This window comes from Sinocyclocheilus rhinocerous, unplaced genomic scaffold, assembly GCF_001515625.1.
Source record: "Sinocyclocheilus rhinocerous isolate Xijiao unplaced genomic scaffold, SAMN03320098_v1.1 scaffold1115, whole genome shotgun sequence".
NCBI classification, from domain to species: Eukaryota; Metazoa; Chordata; class Actinopteri; order Cypriniformes; family Cyprinidae; genus Sinocyclocheilus; species Sinocyclocheilus rhinocerous.
In genome coordinates this window covers 316,330-337,046 of record NW_015658514.1, presented here as the reverse complement: position 1 = coordinate 337,046, position 20,717 = coordinate 316,330, and the positions used below count along the sequence as shown (strand labels likewise).

General features: G+C 38.6%; 2 protein-coding genes across 3 annotated transcripts in view; one reads left to right on the top strand and one right to left on the bottom strand.

Annotated features, from left to right (window-relative positions):
- Positions 1–20,717, bottom strand: part of LOC107722366 (centrosomal protein of 89 kDa-like) — a 72,488-nt gene that overhangs the window by 15,698 nt on the left and 36,073 nt on the right. Inside the window, exon 18 of the mRNA XM_016530695.1 lies at positions 3,290–3,459. Coding sequence (XP_016386181.1) covers positions 3,290–3,459 — 170 coding nt within the window. The remainder of the gene's footprint in view (positions 1–3,289; positions 3,460–20,717) is intronic.
- LOC107722371 (E3 ubiquitin-protein ligase RNF182) lies at positions 2,690–18,698 on the top strand. 2 transcript variants are annotated; one of them, XM_016530707.1, is made up of 2 exons: positions 2,690–2,784; positions 17,333–18,698. In XM_016530707.1, the coding sequence occupies exon 2, from the start codon at positions 17,347–17,349 to the stop codon at positions 18,115–18,117; it is 771 nt and encodes a 256-aa protein (XP_016386193.1). In that variant the 5' UTR covers positions 2,690–2,784; positions 17,333–17,346; the 3' UTR covers positions 18,118–18,698. The 2 variants fall into 2 exon arrangements, with proteins under 2 accessions (XP_016386193.1, XP_016386191.1); XM_016530705.1 differs by lacking the exon at positions 2,690–2,784 and adding an exon at positions 3,450–3,609 and having other exon boundaries at positions 17,333–18,689.

Below are 20,717 nucleotides of genomic sequence, written 5' to 3'. Positions count from 1 at the left end.
TCGTTTCTCCGATCACAAATGCAGACATGGTTTTATGTTTACGCGGCGCGATGCAACGTAACGCGTAAAAATATAGTATAAGTTATTATAATCAGTAATTATGTCCCCACTGGATGCTACAAATGTCTCGTTTGTCATGGGTTTTATTGGTTTTGTCTCGTCGCACCGGGACACGGCATCACAATATGGTAAGCGGTGTAACATTTCTGTCACACGCTTGAGGTATTCGGCCAATCACAACGCACTGGATAGCTGGCCAATCAGAGCACACCTCGCTTTTCAGACCGATGAGCTTTGTAAAAATCGACACGTTTCAGAAAGGCGGGGCATAGAGGAGAAACAATAATGTACAGTATGAGGAAAATAATGTGTTTTTTTAACCTTAAACCACATAAACACATTTCATTACACCAAATACACAAAATAATGTTCTTTTTTAGCAACGTCATATGACCCCTTTAACTAGTTTTTCCTCTTCTGCTCCAAGGCTGCCCGTGGCATCTGCACTCAAATACAGAAACACTTTTGTGCTATTTAGAAAGCAAAAGAAAAGGCTCTGCTCCTCCAAATATATAATCATAAAACCCAATAAAAAACATTTGAGAAACATGATTTGAAAAATAATGAATAATAAATCTAGGATAATGTATGTTTGTGCATAATACATTAAAGCGATAGTTCACTCAAAAATGAAAATTATGTCAATAATTACTCACCCTCATGTAATTCCAAACCCGTAAGACCTTTTGTTCGTCTTCGGTACATCAAATAAGATATTTTTAATTAAATCCGAGAGCTTTCTGACCCTGCATAGACAGCAAGGGTCCTACTACGTTCAAGGTCCAGAAACGTACCAAGAACATCAACAAAACATTCCATGTGACATCAGTGGTTCAACCGTGTGTCATAAGTGGTTCAACGTACTTTTTGTGCGCAAAAAAAATAAAATAATGACTTTATTCAACAATTCTTCTCCGCATCAGCCCTAGTGCCATTTTGGAGTATCACGATGCATACGCGTGCTTTCCTCTGAACTTAAACAAGCAGCAGCGCATGCGTGTGGTACGTCAGCAGCACCATGTGCATGCGTTGTTTACGTGCAGATCAAAGCACGCATATGCATCGTGGTATTCTCCAAAATGGCGCTAGGGTGACGCGGAGGAGAAGAATTGTTGAATATAGTTTTTTTGGGGGTTTTTTCCCAACGTTCACAAGAGTAACACGACGCATGTGTGTGGTGCTGCTGATGTAGGAGCCGGCGTTCTCATGTAGAACCCGGATGCGCTGTGGCTTGGTCAGCAGCACCATGTGCATGCGTTGTTTACGTGCAGATCAAAGCACGCATATGCATCGTGGTATTCTCCAAAATGGCGCTAGGGTGACGCGGAGGAGAAGAATTGTTGAATATTGTTTTTTTTGGGGTTTTTTCCCAACGTTCACAAGAGTAACACGACGCATGTGTGTGGTGCTGCTGATGTAGGAGCCGGCGTTCTGATGTAGAACCCGGATGCGCTGTGGCTTGTTTACGAGCAAAGGAATGGACATTCAAGAGTCGTGGTAGTCTTGTGAATGGCGGCAGAGACTGACTGGAAGTTACTAGTCGTTATTTTTTTATTTCTTTGTGCACAAAAAGTATTCTCGTAGCTTCATAAAATTACGATTGAACCACTGATGTCACATGGACTATTTTAAAGATGTCTTTACTACCTTTCTGGGCCTTGAACGTGATAGTTGTGCTGCTGTCTATGCAGGGTCAGAAAGCTCTCGGATTTCATCAAAAAATATCATAACTTTGGTTCCGAAGATTAACGAAGGTCTTATGGGTTTGGAAAGACATGAGGGTGAGTAATTAATGACAGACTTCATTTTTGGGTTAACTACACCTTTAACTATGTTAAATTACACAACTTAAAAAGTACAAATTACACAATCTTAAAAATGTACTCATGTATTTAAAAATATATAAATATATAAAGTAAAAGTATAGTTCAAGTAATAAATTTAACCTTACTGTAAAATGTTACCAATAATATTGTTAAAAATATAAAACATTTTAGGCATGAGAGAGTACATACAGCAAAGATTTCATGTTTCTGAATTTATCATTTTTTTAGGATTTCAGTCAGAAACTGAACGATTGTCTTATTCAGAAACCCCAAACTAAAAGTAAGCTGCAAGAATGAACAGGTACACAGGGCCATAAGACAGAGAAAGTAGCAAATGAAAGAAAAGTGAATGTAATTATGAGAGTACATGGAACATTTAGACAGATGAGTCCGCAGCTGTGCCAACTAGTCTAGAGCCCCTCCTCTCTCTCTCTCTTTCTCCACTGTCTGTTATTGGTCTGTGCCTCTGTGACAGCTGCTCCACTACTACTCTCACCTCTTCTGCTGCATCCCTCTATTCACACAAAGCAAGAGGGGGAGAGAGAGAGAGTGTGTGTGTGTGAGAGGGAGAGGATCACCTCTTCTGCTGCAGAGCTCCATGCAGTTGTTCCTGTCTGTCTCTGAGTTGGTTGTGCAGGTGCCGGATCTCTCGTTGATAATTCGCCGCTTTCCCCGCAAAGTCCTCCTCCTGCTCGCACAGACGCCGACCCAGAGCGCATACACTCACTGACGCCTGCTGCTTGTACACCTAGAGCAGCCAAGAGAGAGATATGAAAACAGTTGCGCTGGACAGCACTGAAAAACGGTGGAGTATCACTTAAACTAAAAAAAGAATCAAAGGAAAGCAAAATAACTCAAACAACCCTGGAGGAGCCAGAGAAAGACACCACACAGCACGGTAAGACAAAAAAAGAAAAAGAGAGCTATTATGTGTGGAGACATGTTCATTGGTCTGGATTAGATCAAGTCTAACCAATGCAGGAAAAGTGACTGAAACTATTATTACCTAGCAAGAGAAGAGCGCAAAGGAAAGGGAAGGATACTGAAGCAATGAAGGTGAGTCAGAAACTGAACGATTGTCTTATTCAGAAACCCCAAACTAAAAGTAAGCTGCAAGAATGAACAGGTACACAGGGCCATAAGACAGAGAGAGAAGCAAATGAAAGAAAAGTGAATGTAATTATGAGAGTACATGGAACATTTAGACAGATGAGTCCGCAGCTGTGCCAACTAGTCTAGAGCCCCTCCTCTCTCTCTCTCTTTCTCCACTGTCTGTTATTGGTCTGTGCCTCTGTGACAGCTGCTCCACTACTACTCTCACCTCTTCTGCTGCATCCCTCTATTCACACAAAGCAAGAGGGGGAGAGAGAGAGAGTGTGTGTGTGTGAGAGGGAGAGGATCACCTCTTCTGCTGCAGAGCTCCATGCAGTTGTTCCTGTCTGTCTCTGAGTTGGTTGTGCAGGTGCCGGATCTCTCGTTGATAATTCGCCGCTTTCCCCGCAAAGTCCTCCTCCTGCTCGCACAGACGCCGACCCAGAGCGCATACACTCACTGACGCCTGCTGCTTGTACACCTAGAGCAGCCAAGAGAGAGATATGAAAACAGTTGCGCTGGAGAGCACTGAAAAACGGTGGAGTATCACTTAAACTAAAAAAAGAATCAAAGGAAAGCAAAATAACTCAAACAACCCTGGAGGAGCCAGAGAAAGACACCACACAGCACGGTAAGACAAAAAAAGAAAAAGAGAGCTATTATGTGTGGAGACATGTTCATCGGTCTGGATTAGATCAAGTCTAACCAATGCAGGAAAAGTGACTGAAACTATTATTACCTAGCAAGAGAAGAGCGCAGAGGAAAGGGAGGGATACTGAAGCAATGAAGGTGTGAATTTACAGTTTAATACTTCTGATCGTAAAACCTTTATGAGGGAATATTTTACCCAAGCTTTTCCAACCTTGTGGATGAAAAATGAACATGTGTGCTGTGCACACACACAATTAAGAATAAAACAGGAGAAAGGAAACACAGTTAATGTAGATGAATGAAGCAGAGATCTGCAGTGATATGCTGAACCGCAGACTCAGGGCAGATGCGTTATGGAGAGGAACAGATGTTGGCTTGTCTGCTGCTAAAACAGATGTGAGTCATTTAGATAAACAAACATACACATTTGCGCAGCTCCTGTGGTTTCCAGGGAGAGGCAGCCTGTTGATGTAACTCATCTTCATATAGCAGAGGGCAATAAGACAATTACAGCTGCATGAGTAAACGTGAGTAGTCAGATATGCTCAGCCCATAAATGCTCCATCATAAATATATGACACAAGGGAGGATATGAGATGGATCTCTGAGAAGAAATTAAGCGCAAAGAAAAACAAGGAGAGGAAAGAAAATGGATAGAAGGGCAATAAATGGGAAAGAAATAGAGTAACAGATGAGTGGATGCTGAGAGTTGTGCTCCTTGGTAACTGATGTTAGGCACAAATGTGATTTCCTTCAGAGATCATAACCAAGAGGGAGGAATTCACAAATGATCATCTAATAATAACCAGGAAGAAAATTTCCACATATACGTACATGTAAAAACATACGTATGTGTTTAGAGCACTGATTAGCAATGATAATGTCTTCAACGGACCCCCTGTGTTATCATATCTGCTTCAAGCAGAGAATTAGCATGTGTGGACTGGAGAGAGATTATGTGTGTGTGTTTGGAAGAGAAAGAGGTTTGACTGTCTTCTGTGGGGTTTAAGAACACATAGGTCCAAGCTTTCCCTCACACATCGATCAATAACACTCCACACAAACATACCTCAGTCAACTGCTCTTTCAGTGCATGTGTGTGTGAGCATTCAATTACAGCAATTCAGACTATCTCTGGTTGTCTGTTCCCTTTCTCTTCTTCCAAAACCTCAGTGAGATATTAGAGTTGGCTTCATCATTTCAAAGAATATCTGAGCAGCCACCAGACAAACCACAAAACCATTAAGGAGAACTGGAAATAATATTTCAAACAAATGTGGCAACATGAAGTGATTTCAGTGAAATGAGGTGGACTGCAGTAGGGATCTGCTAATGTGATTTCAGTTTGTGATATCATTTTATTTATATCATTGTGATATATTCAATTGAGCTTGTGATAGCAGGTGTTGCTATACTGATTTAGCCATGAAATTCTTACCATTGTAATTCTTTACCAGGGTAAATCTGTCAATTGGAGCTGTTAGCAGCATCATCCATTTGCAGTTTGGATATTTCACTTCTGTTTTTAAGTTTTTCTGTCTTTAGAGTGTTTTGTATTCTCTTTTGCACTCTGCTGTCGATAATGGAGCTTTTCCATACAAAACTTCTTCCTAAGAGCTCCTAAGGCATTTTATGCCAAAACTAGTGTTGTCAAAATGAAAAGGCCCTACTCAAGGCCAGATTCTTTTAGGCAGTGGTCAGAATGAGGCTAAACAATGTAGCGAATCCCTTGGGAAGTTTGGCCTGTCAACTGTAATTCAACCAGGGGTCAGATTTAAGAAGAACATTTTTTATTCTTAAGGAGAAAATTACCTCAAAACACCTCAAAGGTAATCTTTTTGTGCCCCCTGCAGATTACTGTAATTTTCATAATAAGCAGGCGCACTATTTTCGTCATGACTGGCTTGAAGGGAGTTCTCTTGGAATCACATTTTCCAATGTGTTGTGTATTTTATAGGGATCCACTGAATGTTCGGCAACCGAAATTATTCGGCCGAAAATAGCAAAAAAAAGCTAAAAGAAGAATAAGCGAAAAGACAGAATAAATTGTACCGAACAATGATATGACGCGATCAAACAGCAACCAGCGTAGAGTGAGAGGCGCGCACTCTTTATTATGCAGCACACACGTCAGCAGTGTGGAAGCATTTAAACTGTCGGAGAAAGATGCAAAAATCATTACAAGCACCGACAGCGAGAGACTGTTTAGGACTGCAGCGCATGTCTTCAATGAGAAGAGGAAGGAACATGCCTGATTCAAGAAGGGGGTCTGATGGCCAAAAATTATTATTTTACTAACTTATTAATTTTAAGTTAAATTGTGCTTTGTTGGTATAGTGTCTGCTAGAATGTTAAAAATGTTCAGTGTTTAATATTTTTAAATTGTTGTTTTGTAATTGATTTTTTTCTTTGAAAAGCAAGACAAAACAGTAAACAGTAAAAAGCACATTTTGGTGCTTTTTTACTGGCAAATTGGCAAAATACATGGGGAAAAAAACTCTGTGTTCGGTATTCGGTATTCGGCCTTCGGCCCAGTGTTTAATTTTGTTCGGTTTCGGCTTCGGCCAAGAATTTTCATTTCGGTGCATCCCTAGTATTTTAAATAGTTATTTTTAAAGAGCATGTCAGTGTCCTGTTGCAATCATTTGCTCTCCGTCTCCTTAGCTCTCTCTAGAATGAATGCGTCCTGTATCTGTGTAGTTCTGAAAATGATGTAATAATAAAATTAAAAACTATATTATATTATATAGTGTTATATAGTATATTTCTGAATATGAAAAGAAATGTATAAGACTTTGGTTTGTAGTCTCTTTTCAAAGCTTCTGGGTTGCTTTTACAGCTTGTTTAAGTTTCACAACTGATATTTCAGCTCTTTTAAGTAAAGGCAGTAAACATTTCTAATTGACAAAACTGTTTGTACTGGTAAGCTGGTGGTTTTTAATGAAGAAGACAAGTGGAAGTTGGAAGTTGTGAGTTAAACCTCTTTGATTAGGCTTGTTCATGTTAGTATGGACAACAAAGGTAGAGACGTCGGTGTAGTATGACTCAATGAACAACTCCATCGTAACGATGGTGGTTGCCTGGAGACTCCTGATGTTGGAAAAGTTTGATTAAGGCTCATGTTCACTGCTGCTTTCCACCTGAATGCCACCCGTCAGTCCAAAGCTCAACTGAAACATGACATTTAGCACCTCTACTAATTTTGATAGAATTTCCTTGCACTTTTCCATTCACAGCATGATATTTAAAGGATTTTTAAATACAACAAACAGAAAGTGTTTTACCATTAGGGATGTAAAGATTCACTCAACTCACGATTCGATTCTAAATGAATCGCGATTTGTTTAGCATCTCAACCGATTTTAATCGTCACATATTTGAATCGATTCTCAACCGGCTCGCGGTTAATCGTTACATCCCTATTTACCATTCTGTTATTATACATAATACACAATATATATTTTAGAAAATAACAGAATATATACAATTTGAGTTGAATTACTGAAATAAATGAACTTTTCCACGACATTCTAATTTATTGAGATGCACCTGTACTGTTCAAAAGTCAAAGTTTTTTTGGTTTATTTAATCAAAAATACAGTAAACAATGTTGTGAAATATTACAATTTAAAATATTGTTTTCTATTTTAATATATTTTAAAATGTAATTTATTTCTTAAATGGCAAAGCTGAATTACTCCAATCCTCAGTGTTGCATGACGCTTCAGAAAACATTCTAATATGCTGATATGGTGCACAAAAAACATTTCTTATTATTAGGGGTTCAAGCACATAGTGCTGAAACCCTATTGTAATTGTAAGGATTTAAAAAAAATTATTATTCTTCTCCGATAAAACTGATCATGCAGCCCAAAACTTGGTCAGATCGTAGTAGTATTGCTTGCTACTCAGATCCAAAGACTCGCCCCAATCGGACTAAAGGGGGCGTTACAGCGCAAAAAAACTAAATTTCAGACATTTTTGGCCCTAGCTCATACACCGTTTATCGAAGACTCGTTTATCTTTACATCGTTGTAATCCTTGGGTCACAACAAACAAAACTGCTATCGGCGGATTTGTTCTATGAAGTCCGGTTTTTCCGCAAAATTGAGTTATGTCCAAAACCTACTTTTGCAAACTAGTCCTAGGTTTTTCGCCTGATCGGAACCAAACCACTGCAGAAATATTCTCTGGACAGTGAATATCAATAATTATAAAAAAAGGTTGAAATTTCGATTTTAAACGCGCAACAGTACGCAAAAATGTTCTATGCTAATGTTAGCCAATTGCTAAATGTAGCCATAACTCTTGAACGGAATGAGATATCGTCACCACACTCGGTACACATGTGTATGAGCTCAATCTTTGGTAAAAAAAAAAAAAAATGCAGCTCTGCCACTAGGTGGCGCTATAAGATGGAAAAAACATAAAAACAACTATAACTGCGCAACCGTTGGTCCGATCGACTTGAAAATTGTGTCTTTGTGTCTTTGTCCACAGTGGCACAAGTGTCTATGAGGACATTCGCGTATCTCAAAAAACATGTCCACCATTGGCCAAACAAATTTAAGCACCTATTTGGTTAACGGAGGTCGATCGGAACGAAACTCGGTGGGCATGTTCGACTGGCCCTAAAGGTCTGTAAGAATTTTGAAAGAAATCGGCCACTAGATGGTGCTAATGAGTTTTATGGCTCTGTAATCACGTGGTGCTTCACACATCCACACAATAAGCATATCATTAGATAGAGCTCCTCATAATGAGCAACTTTGCCTCAAGAATCATTGCTGTCAATCAAATCGTACGGATTTGCGCTGCGCAGCGTCTTCACACACATCACACTCACACATACACATACATCCAGCGCGAGGACTGGAATTGGGAACCACTGATGTAGTCTATTGTAGTAATGTTGTCTCTGGTATTCTGGTCTGCGAGCGTATATGCGTTCAGGGGTGTGGCTTTGGACGGCAATAGCAGGGAGGGTGGGACATTCGCTTTCAGTGCTATCAGGCTAAAGTTAGCATTTTCCAAGATCTCCTACTGCACCTTTAAATATTCTCAATTATGTTAAAAACCTACTTTTGCAAACTACTTTTAGGTTTTTTGCTCAATCTCGATCAAACCACTGCAGCGCAATTCTCTGGACTCTCTATATCAATAATTATCAAACAAAATGTTGAATTTTGTCCTTTGGTTGCCTGTAACGAGATCATTTAGAAAAGGGGCGTGGCCAAATATAACCAAAAGCCTATACAGCCTAAACGAAAACTCAAAACTTATGAAACTTGGTGAAAACATGTGTCAGATGGCTCTTAACAAGCATTCAAAGTTTAATGGAGATCGGACCATAGGTGGCGCTATAACAGTTAAAAAGGCCTCAAAAACACAATATTTCTATAGAAAATGACCTCAAATTGTAGAACATGTTCATATATTCACACAAACACTAGATCTTCATATCATATGATAGATCTCCTCATTCTGAACAACTTTGCCTCTAGGACTAATGCTGTCAATCAAATCGTTCATTAAATATTCACAAATATGTTAAAAACCTACTTTTGCGAACTAGTCCTAGGTTTTTCTCTCAATCTCGATCAAACCACTGCAGTAATATTCTCTGGACTCTCTAAGACTTCTCAGAGGACTCATAATAAGCATGCAAAGTTTCATGGAGATCGGACCATAGGTGGCGCTATAACAGTTAAAAAGGCCTAAAAAACAACATTTCTATAGAAAATTACCTTAAATTGTAAAATAAAGGTCATATATTCACACATAAACTAGATCTTCATATCATATGATAGAACCTCTCATTCTGAACAACTTTGTCTCTAGGACCACTGCTGTCAATCACATTGTTGATTAAATATTGAAGATAATTTAAAAAGGTTACTTTTGCGAACTAGTCCTAGGTTTTTCGCTCTATCTCAAAACCACTGCAGTACAATTCTCTGGACCCTCTAGATCCATAATTATCAAAAAAATTTTTTTTACAAAAGCTACAAAAGGGTCATTTTTAAAAGGGACATGGCCAATTATACCCAAACGCCTATAAATCCTAAACAAAACCTCAAAACTTAATGAAACTAGGTGAGTATATGCACCATATTCTAAATTCTAAACAAGATTCTAAACAAGTGTGCAACATTTAATGGAAATTCGACCATAGGTGGCGCTATAACATTCATAAGTTTTAAAAATCATCATATTTCTGTGGTAAATTACCTGGATTTGACAAAAAAATGCTTTTTTAAAAAAAAATCATTGATTTAGGTAGTTACAGCCGTGTTAACACAATGTCTTTATCCTTATGTGCTTAAATGCCTTAAGTGCTTGAACCCCGGTAATCGCTGCTTGCAGCTATATTTTATTATTCTTATTTGCTGAAAACAATTGTGCTGCTTAAAGGCAGAGTAAGTGATTTCTGGTAGCCAATGAGCTCTCTCCTCCACATCACGAGTAGACACGCCCCTTATTGCTGATTGGCTACAAATTTGTTTTGCTATTCGGCCCGAATCAGTTTTCTAAAGTGTTTTTGAAAAATCACATACCCTGCCATTAATATTTATGTGATACAATTTTCTAGCTTCACTCTTTGAGGAATAGAAAGTTCAAAAGAACAGCATTTATTTGAAATAGAAATCTTTTATAAGATTCTAAATGTCTATACTGTTACTTTTCAAAAAAAACAAAAAAAACACTAACCCCAAACTCTAAATGGTAGTTTATTTAATAATCACAGAATGGATGTAAACACCATTCAGTACTTGAAACGTGGTAATCATTGTGAGCATGGAAGCCAATGCAGTAAATGAAGTGTTGTAAGAAGTGTAGATCAGCATCAGATGTGTCAGATGAGATCCCTAATGTGAAGGCTGCTGTGATTGAGGTCCCTGACATGTGGTAAGAGGTCAAGACAGTCTAAGTGACTAAAGTAATCAAACTAAATTGTGCTTTTGAAAGAATCCACACATATTCCAGAGGGAAAAGTGGGGCAGGCTGAGGTCAATTTACTGAAGAATAGAGAGATGAACACTGAGGTTTTCTTTCAAATGAAAGTTGAAAAGATAATAGCAAAAGAGTGATGAACAGGGTAGGCTGCATTTATAATATGTCCTAAGGTCTGAGAATCAAAAATGTGGATGTGCACATGTGTTTGCCAGTGTTCTATGCAGCTATTAATGGCTTCTTTCAGGTGTGCTCCTCTTCAGCTCAGCTGTGAACTGCAAATGACCCTAATTTCAGTAGAAAATCTAAATAAATAAAGTTCACTCGTTCTCTCGATCTATTCCCCATCTCCCACATAGCTTCCACTTAGACACCAAACCTACAGAGCCTTTTTTCCTCAAATCCTGGTTACAAAAGCATCTTTGAAGCCAAGGGCCCTGCTTAGGGACTTTTGAGTTAGGGCTGCTACAAACAACACACACATTACACAGCAGCTACTTCCCTTAGGGACTTGTTACGTACAAACAAAGTGGATACGTGATCTATGGCATCTTCACTCTGCCTGCCCTGTTTGAGTCAGGAGGATGAAGACTTCTACACCCAAAGCACTGTCACTAATGTTGTCTATAAGATCATGGAGACCTGGTATGTATTAGATATGTACTGTTGGAAGATTACAGAAATATAGACCTGAATTAATACTCTCAGACAGACTGAGTTTCAGTCCTCTAGATAATACCAATCCTAAAGGTGTTAGTGAGTAATCTTTAATGTACTAAAACCCTGAGGCTTGATAGATTCAAAATGTCTTTACCTTAACAAAAGCACCAAACCCCCAGATGCATCTGCTCTCTGACAGGCTGATATAACACATGTATAACTGACAGGCAGAAATACAGGTAAACAGGTTGATAAGCTGCTAAACAAAAACAAACCCACACAGGAAGAGAACACACTGTTAATGCAACTGCAGGGATCACACGTCATTTAGGAAGCGAAAGATAGCTTTACACCTTCAGGAAATACATTCTACCTTCTTTTTCTGTTTGTTGAGTAGTGATGGGAATTATACAGTATTTAACTATTCTGGTTCTGATTCATTGTAATTTTTCAGTTATTTAATGGTTCTATTAATGATTTATTTTGCACTTTTACATAATAGACATTTGGGAAAAAAATAGGAATTCTATTGCCAAATGACGAAATCTTTCACCTTTTTTCAGAGGTGGCACAAATACAATCCAATAATTGGCCTTAACTATATATTAAACAACAATAATAATAAAAAAAACATGTAGTGCCATATGTCATTCATAACTATTGACAAAACAGATCATGTGCATCTTTAACTAAGCACTGAACAACAAGTCAGTAACTACTGAGTTAATGTGTTTGAATCACTAAAAAGAACCAACTCATTAGAGTCATTCATTTGGGAAATGAACTACACTGGTTGACACTTGTGCTTTTGATTCACTAGAAAGAACAAAATTAAATGAAACAAGTATGCCAACACAACGATGGCACAACTATGAATTAATTTACTTTACACATAAACATACATATATGAATGCATACACACACATACAGTATATGCAATCCACATAACATGCATTCATCCTCAGGCACAAAAAGAAACCTCTTTTAGCCTCTTGACAGAAGCTGAACAAATGCAGGAACAAATGTTTACCTGTGTGCATATGAAGATTGTGTCATAGCGGTGGCAAATACATTTCATTCTCTCGTTCTCAGAGTACAGGAATAATGACGTGGTCCTAATCAAATGGCCTGACATACTGTGCGGATCCAATTATTTTAACTGGCAGAATAGATTAGCAGCACAGACCTGCAATCTGCTTTTGAAAAGGGCCCAACAAAATACACTTCCACTGTCTTTTGAAATGCTCAGTTCACTCTATGTTCATCTCCATTGCTTCATTCCCTTGTAATCTCTCCACAGAGACAAACATGTTATTGGAATACAAAGCATTACAGATTTCCTATAACTGCGCAGACCTCGCTGCAAAATGAATTCAGTCTCATGCTCTTTAAGATGACAGTAAGTAGCAAAAATTGGACAGTGCAAGCGAGAAACAATTTCTCAATGCTGTGTTCAAGCTGAAGATACAGCACAAGAGAGTGTCTATGTGCAGCCTGAGCCTGATACACAGTTAAAACATCTGCAATATGACACATGATTATGAGAAGAGACCATGTAAACTTGTGATGTAATGATTTTTAATCTCAGTAATCACTTTCAGAGATCAATAAAGAGTTGTATGAATAGCTTGAATGAAAGAGAGCATTGAATGTCTGTCACTGAGGTATTTCTTAATTTGTCCCACTTTTCTATAAGTGATTGAAAAGCAGCAGACTGTTATTCCCTGTGCTCTGAATCCCTACCCTGAAAGTACAAGAATTAAAGATGTTACATAGACATTACTACCTGTTTATAAGATTTGCTGTCCAACCTAATGAGGTAAATTATCACATTCAATACACAATGATGCAGCATTATATTATTAGTAAAAAGAATGATCATATTGAATGTCACAGTTATGAGATGATGAGCTCAGTCTGGTTTATTGAGAAAATGAACTTGGCTGAAAATGAGGATTTATTTGGTTTAGGAGTAGACAGAGCCACCACCCTCTTTGGTTTAACCCACTCAATGCCAGACTCAAGATATTCAGAGTCAACTTAGCTTCTAATATAGCCTAATACAGAACTTTAGTTTAGTTTTAATCATTTTTGCACAGTATGAGAATTTGTGTGAGTCTGGCTTCAGAAATAAAGGATTGGTCATGCAGGGTTTCAAACCACAGCCCTGAGTAATGAAATATTAACAAATCCGCATTTGTGCCTTAAGAGCAGATCCCAACATCCAGTGAGCTTACTTTTGTAGCTCACTATTCATAAGGTATTCATAATCATCATCTATAAATGATTGAACAGAGCTTTAAATAGCATTGCCTTTATTGTTAAAACAGATAAGCACTCACAGTCTTCTCTCCCTCTCTCTGCACCTTGTATCTTACATATTACAAGATGGTCTAAATAATTGAATTGACTTTGGAATCTCAGGTCTCTGGAGAGCGAGATGAATGAGGCGGCTAAATTTAAGAAGTCTAAGTGATTGCACTTGAAAACGACTTAATGAACTGTGTGTGTTGCTGTATGTGACGTAAAGAACTCTTGCTGACATCTTTCCAATAAGGAGCTTTGATTCACACACTGCACATCTCCTGGAGTATGATTACTAGAGATGCTAAGTGTTTAAGCAATAAGCAGTGTGTGAGAGTGACTCAAGGGCTTTATTTGATCTTAAAGGGATAGTTCACCCAAAAATTGATCGGGATACGTCACAACAGCATTTGGTGGGAAGGAAGAGTTGTAGTCTGTCAAGCAGGTTAAAACATGAAGGTAGGGCTGCCATTTAGCCAGTAGTAGACAACTGGCTTTTCAGTGGCCGTAAGCACGATAAATGTCCTTCTTGTTAAAACTGCCTTTTACAGTTTGCAGAAATGCTGTCCTTTGAACTTCCTATTCATCAAAGAATTGTGAAAAATATTTTTTTTTAGTATTGATAACAATAACTCTACTGGAGTAATGGTTCCTAAAAAAATCCAGCGTTGCATCATAGAAATAAATTACATTTTAAAATACATTAAAATAGAAAAATAATATTACACAATATTGCTGTTTTTACTGTATTCCTGATAAAATAATTGTCTCACGACTCCTCCAACTGCTTGGTCATAAATTGACCCCTAGCGTTTGAATTGTCGAGTAGGTTGGAATGGGCTGGTTGTTATACGCATATGTGACATCACTCAAGCAGCTCAAGCACACAGCAATAAAAGAATTAAACGGTGTTCCCTATGTGTGCTGACAAAACCGCAGCGCCTGTGTCTGCTTCATTGTGTGAGTACAAGCTTTAATATCCAGTGGGACTCAGCAATAACAAAAGACCATTTTATTTATTTGTGAACTCGGCAGTCTGGACTGCGACATGTTCCTGTTTACTAACTAGATTGCACTGTTAGTTCGGGAGAACAGGAAACCTGCAGTCAGGCTCACAGCAGTCTCACACATAATTACAAGGGAACATGAAATCACCTCACCGCAAGAGCAGCTCAGAAATGTTCTGTAGGGTTAATGTTGCCGTGAAGTTGAAAGAACAATGTGCTAAATCATAAACAGAGTCCACTGTTAATGTTAAAACCTCTCTAAAGGTGTAAGGCGTATGAATCCGAGGAAATATTCAAATACATTTCTCAAAACGGTGTCTGCGTCTGCTCACTTTGCATAGTAGTGCTGTATTTATGTAGCACAGAGATGCATTAAATATTAGCCTATGTCTTTTCAGATGTTTGTCATTGCAGAATCTCTGTCTGTTGAGAGAGTATTCCAACAATAATAGAAAAACACTCGACTGTAGATGAATTATGTGCTAATTCATCCTTCTACTAACAGATTTTTCCAGGAAGATTGTTGCGCCAAGTACACGTCAACATACTACTCTCCTGGGTGATATAAAATGGCCTATGTAACATTTATAATTTATAATCCATGACATTCATTAGGTCCCCATTTCAATGCTTTTTGTGAGATACAATTACAATGACAAAATTGGTTTTGTCCATTTAAGCTACAAATGAGCTTCTTATATTAGATTTGAAATGTAAGATGTAAGAAAACTCAGAGCACATCTGTCCTCTGAAAAGCATGTTAAAACACCATATGTCATTACTGTCAGGAAAAAGGGAATGAGGGAAAGAAGAACAGAGAGAGAGAAAAAAAGAAAAGCTTTCATGCCCCAATACACATTGGAGTCACAAATGCTGCAGTACATTACCATTACTACATCAATCAATGCTTGCCACTCTCATTCACACTCATTTCCAGCAAATGTTGAATGTTTTTTTTTAATCACACTGATATGCATCTGAAAAATGGATGATACCATTTGAACAGGGACTGGAAACAGTGAGTCTGTTAATCTGTGATCTAGAAAAGGCTCTGCAAATACAGTCTGAACCCTAAACAGCCTGCAATCATGTTTCTTTATTGGGCTTCTATTGAGACCACCTGCTGGCTATTTTTCTATCCAGCAAAGCAAAACAAATTCCTCTCAGAAATACAATTATGCACGGGCATTGTTGTCATTAATAATAGAGAGAGGTTTGTATGCTGGAGGAGCATGCTCTTTTGCCCAAAGGGCCACTATTTAATTCCTCCAACAATTGGCGTTTCTTCCTTCAGTATAACAACGGCTGGCAGTATTTGAAAAATAATGTGTTTTTTGAACATTAAAGCATGTCAACATATTCTGTTACACCAAATACACAAAATAATGATCTTTAAAAAAGCATCATATGACCCCTTTAAGGAAACAAAAACAGTTGGCTCCCCAAGACAATGAAGCAAAATCGCCACGTCGATCCCACATTTCTTTCCGTAATTAATTTCACAAACAGCGATTAACAAAGCGGCCTAATTAGGCCTTTGGAGATTTGCAGACTGAATGAGACATTGAAAACACCCATGCGGCACAGTAGGAAGCTTCCTATGAAGACTTAATAGCATGGGTGTTAGTATATTACAGTCACACTAACAATGCACTAATGCATGATTGCATAACACACTGTAGGAACCTCTTCCTGTATGAAATCACCTACAGTGACTAAACCCATAGATTTGTTTACTGTTGTCATAATGTCATTCATTCTTAACGACAGCCTATTTCAGCTTGATATAAATGGTGGATAAAATGTTTTATCCTGACAAAAAATAATCAAGATCTAATATTCATAGATTAATAATGAGAAAATCCAGTAAACTATTATCAAATTCGAGGGACACTTAACAAGCTGAGATTGGGGCAGACTGACCCCTTAAAAACTGCATTCACTGTTACAATTTGGCCGTTAAAAGTACAACATTTAAAACAACTTAAATGAACAAAATGACTTGAATAAAGATTTGTTCATTTTGATGAACGAGATCGAACGAGAGAGTCAGATCTGATCAAAATGATCTGAACTTCCTATCACTATTGGTCAACCCAATTTTTTAGGACAAAATTTAATTATGAATAGGGGTAAGATGATGACCTACCTGAAGTAAAACCTGCAAAAAAGTCTAAAATACATATGATTTTCACTGTTTATGATTTTTTTTTTCTGAAAAAAGAGTAATTGACCAAAGTCTAAATGAAATATTCTATAAAAATGTATGCATTTTGATAAATTGGTTACTATACTTTAAAAAAAATAAAATGATTATGAATTGTGGTATTATTACATTAGATAATAATTTCATTAGAAAACACCAGCAACAACATGCCACTGGAAACATTCTGTCTAAATTGTTTATTACCCCAAAGTTCTAATTTTTCATTTCAAAATATTAACAATATTTGTTATAGTACAAATCTAAGCAAATTTATGAATCTACAACAATAAACAGATCACTATGTTTCAATTACAAACAATTACCCTTAAAATTATTCAGATATAATAAATAATAAATCTCACAGAAAGCATAGGCACTCAATAAATGTAATAAATAGATGTGATTTAATAAATAGATGTGATTTACTGAAATCTTCTGTCAAAAGAAAAATTAAATCTTACCCCTTACTTCTTGAGAAAAAAACTTAAAAAATCACTGTAATCTTATACTGTATCACTGCAACTGTGCATGATGTCGTATTCTGTGCTAACATCCTTTTCTTGTTTCCCCAGAGCATGAAGCCACGATGAGCTGTGCTCAGGCTGGCCCGGAGGAGAGCTCCGCTAATGCCAGCGCCAATACTAACACCAGCCTCAACAGCACCACCAACGATGAGTTGGAGTGCAAAATCTGCTACCAGCGCTACAATGCACACAGCCGCAAGCCCAAGATTCTGGACTGCCTGCATCGCGTGTGTGCCAGATGCCTCAATAAGATCCTGGACATGGGGGACGGCGCCAGCTCCATCAGCTGCCCTTTCTGCCGCCACGAGACGCAGGTCAGCGAGTATGAAGTGGCCGGGTTGCCAGACGACTCAAACATCATGTCCCGTCTGGCCGTGCGGGACAAGTCCTGGAGCTCGGACCACAGTAAGGAGGTAGTGCTGACGCCCAAGAGCCTGTCCTCCGAGAGTCCATCCCATGACTCCTCCAACTGCCTGGTCATCACCATCATGGAGGTGCAGCGGGACCAGCAGCGCTCACCCAGCCAAAACGCCAGCTCTGACTACTACAGCAACCATAGTCTGGACTCAGTCTCCGTAGCATCTAACAGCGGTGCAGTGGACCAAGACGCACTGTCCAAGTTCTGCAATCACGTGCCGCGAGTCTTGGTGTGGCTGCTGGGCTTTTTCTATTTCGGTTCGCTGCCACTTGGCATCTACTTGCTGGTGATCCAGAGAGTGACTCTGGGGATTGTGTGCGTGAGTCTTGTGCCATCCAGTCTCACAGTCTGTCTCGTCTACGGCTTCTGCCAGTGTCTGTGCCAGGGCATGTGCGACTGCTCCAACAGGGGTTGACTGGTACAAAACAGGCCAGTGAAAATCATAGGCTACATCATCTCACCATACAGAGATAAAAATAAGCTTTAGGCATCTGAATCTCCTCGCTGCAAATCAAATGCAATGTGTACCATCTTGCTATGAAGGGATATGTACAAGCAGCTGTGATAAGAGGACGGGTCAAGCATTAAAGAGGAAGGTCAGTCTGGAGGAAACATTATTAGCTTAACACAGTTTATGCACATACCCTTCCAGCTCATTCTGAAGTAAAAAAGCTGACCTTAGAAATGTTCTCCATGCAGAGCAGATGATGATGCACGAGTGGGAGTTTATCAAAGCGGAGTGGATGGACTTTGTGTGTACAGCCAGGCAGAGCGGATGGGCCATAAAGAATAAAGTTTTATTGTGGTTGATTTTCATCGCTGTGAAATAAACTGCATGCCCTGATTCTCAATGAAAAGGCTCCATGAGCAGCACTGTTACAGGTTAAGTCTGGACTAGTCTGTCTGGTTAAAGACTTCTACTGTAGGTATTACAAAGTAAAGAGGTGGGTAACCACTGAGGTAAGAAGGGGCCTTTAAATAAAGAGATTTGACCCATGTTGTTGTTCTGTCCATCTATGGAAATCATAACTGTAACCAATGACACACTACAGTTTTTCATTCTCTCTCACTGACATCAGAATGTGAAAATGTCCTATTGAGATCTGATGTAGTAAAACTAATTGAAATGGTCTTCTATACTTCATGGCTGAGCTGACACAATGAAAACACTCCTGGAATTCAATAGCAGAGCACAAACAGTCCATATAACACTGCATGTGCTAGAGTGCAGGGAAGGAGGGGGAAAACATGTGCTATTGCACGAGATGAGTGGAAGATGTTATCTAAACTCAATGACACTTGGCCTACAGCTAGAAGCATTTGAAGAGAGTGCCATTTTCTGCATGACTGTGAATCTCACAGCTACAGTTGAGGTGATGTAGTCAGAGAAAAATCTCATCAAAATCCGTGCTCTTTTTGCTTCTCCATAGGTGTTTTGATATAACCTTTGAGTCTTCACCTAAACCTTAAACTTTATCTAAAATCCATATCTTTAAAGGTAACATTGACTCCAACAAGCACAGCGTCTCTGCAATCCTTCAAGCCCGGTGTTTCTTCTCCCTGCAGGTTCTTTAAGGGGCCTTCACCTTGAGATCCAATGAGAGCCATTCATCATTTTGAAGTTGAGCTAGAGACAGATTTTGACACACGCATCTTAGTCAGTCAATACTAGAACAATACACAGCACCTTGGGTTTGTGCTTAATCAAAACTGGAACTGTTTCCAAGCTCTCTGCTGGCAATGAATAATTCCAGCGTTTGTACATGCTTATGCAATACATTGCAAACAATAAGAAAATCTGCATGAACTATGGTTGGTTTAACAACAATTTAATTGAACTCAGTCATGAGAACACATTTCTGAGCAATCAAGCATCAGACCACCTCCTAATCACAGCACACCATATTTTCTAAACGTAATTCAACAATCAGGGAAGGACAGCTAAGCATGTAATCTAAAAACAGCCCTCATCGTCACAAAATTCCATTTAGGACTGTATTTATACACACAATCAAATATTCAACATTCAACTTTTTTTCTGCCATTTCAGGCAAATGTGCCGCATGAATTTTAATAACCTGTGAATAATTTACACACAATATTCTTTCCTCTTGTAGGAACTTTCACATCCCTCCTTTTCACAGATTTGTTCCCTCTTCTTTTTCAACCACCTCCTGATCTCGCTCATTAATTCAACCATCCACCCAATTAACAAGTTCTTGTTCTTTATGAATCCTTTCTTGTCCCTGCTTGAAAAATGTTTATGTTTTGGAATCTGCTTGAACAGATGTTTTTTAGTAGTTACAGCTCTATTTGTCCCACTCAATATACACACATGCAAGCAGCACATGAGGTCTTAGTCACACTGCTCCTCTAGTACAGTCAAATCTGAATCTGAAATCTTAATTAGTGGCAATGGAGTGAGGGGTGTCAGAGAAAACGTGTGTGTGTGTGTGTTAAAGCTGTAAAAGGAGGTGTGCTAAGCCCCACTAAGCAGCCTAATTTACACAAGGTGGATGTGTCTACAGATCTGGGCTAATGTCCGTAAAACTGTCTGACCGCACGCCATCATGGGTCTCTGTGAATTGCAAAGAGAGTCAGACACATTCTCCCTTTGACAATACAGACAGACAACAAGTGTGACAATGTTCCTCTAGCCACATGTCAGGTTCAATTCATCAAGCTTTTTCACATCACAAGCTCTGCAAATTGCTATATTTTCGAGACAAATCACCCGGCACAGTTTCTGACTGTGCTCAGAAAGGAACTCCATGCTTTGCAAGTGTTTCGCATAATTGCACGTGTTTAGATTTTGGAGCAGTGAAACAGAATGATATGGTTTATTGAGCTTGTCATTCTGTTACAAACTAACTTCATGAGGTGCCTTGTGAGAAGCTGTATAAGTTCATTACTGACCAGGGCAGTTGCTGATGGATAAAAAGTGGTGATGATTATTGGGGGTTTTGTGGTTTATATGGTTTGAAATGTGTTTTATATATATATATATATATATAT

What these genes read in the sequence shown, in the direction of transcription:
- LOC107722371 (XM_016530707.1), top strand. Translation starts at nt 17,347, where the DNA reads ATGAGCTGTGCTCAGGCTGGCCCGGAGGAGAGCTCCGCTAATGCCAGC.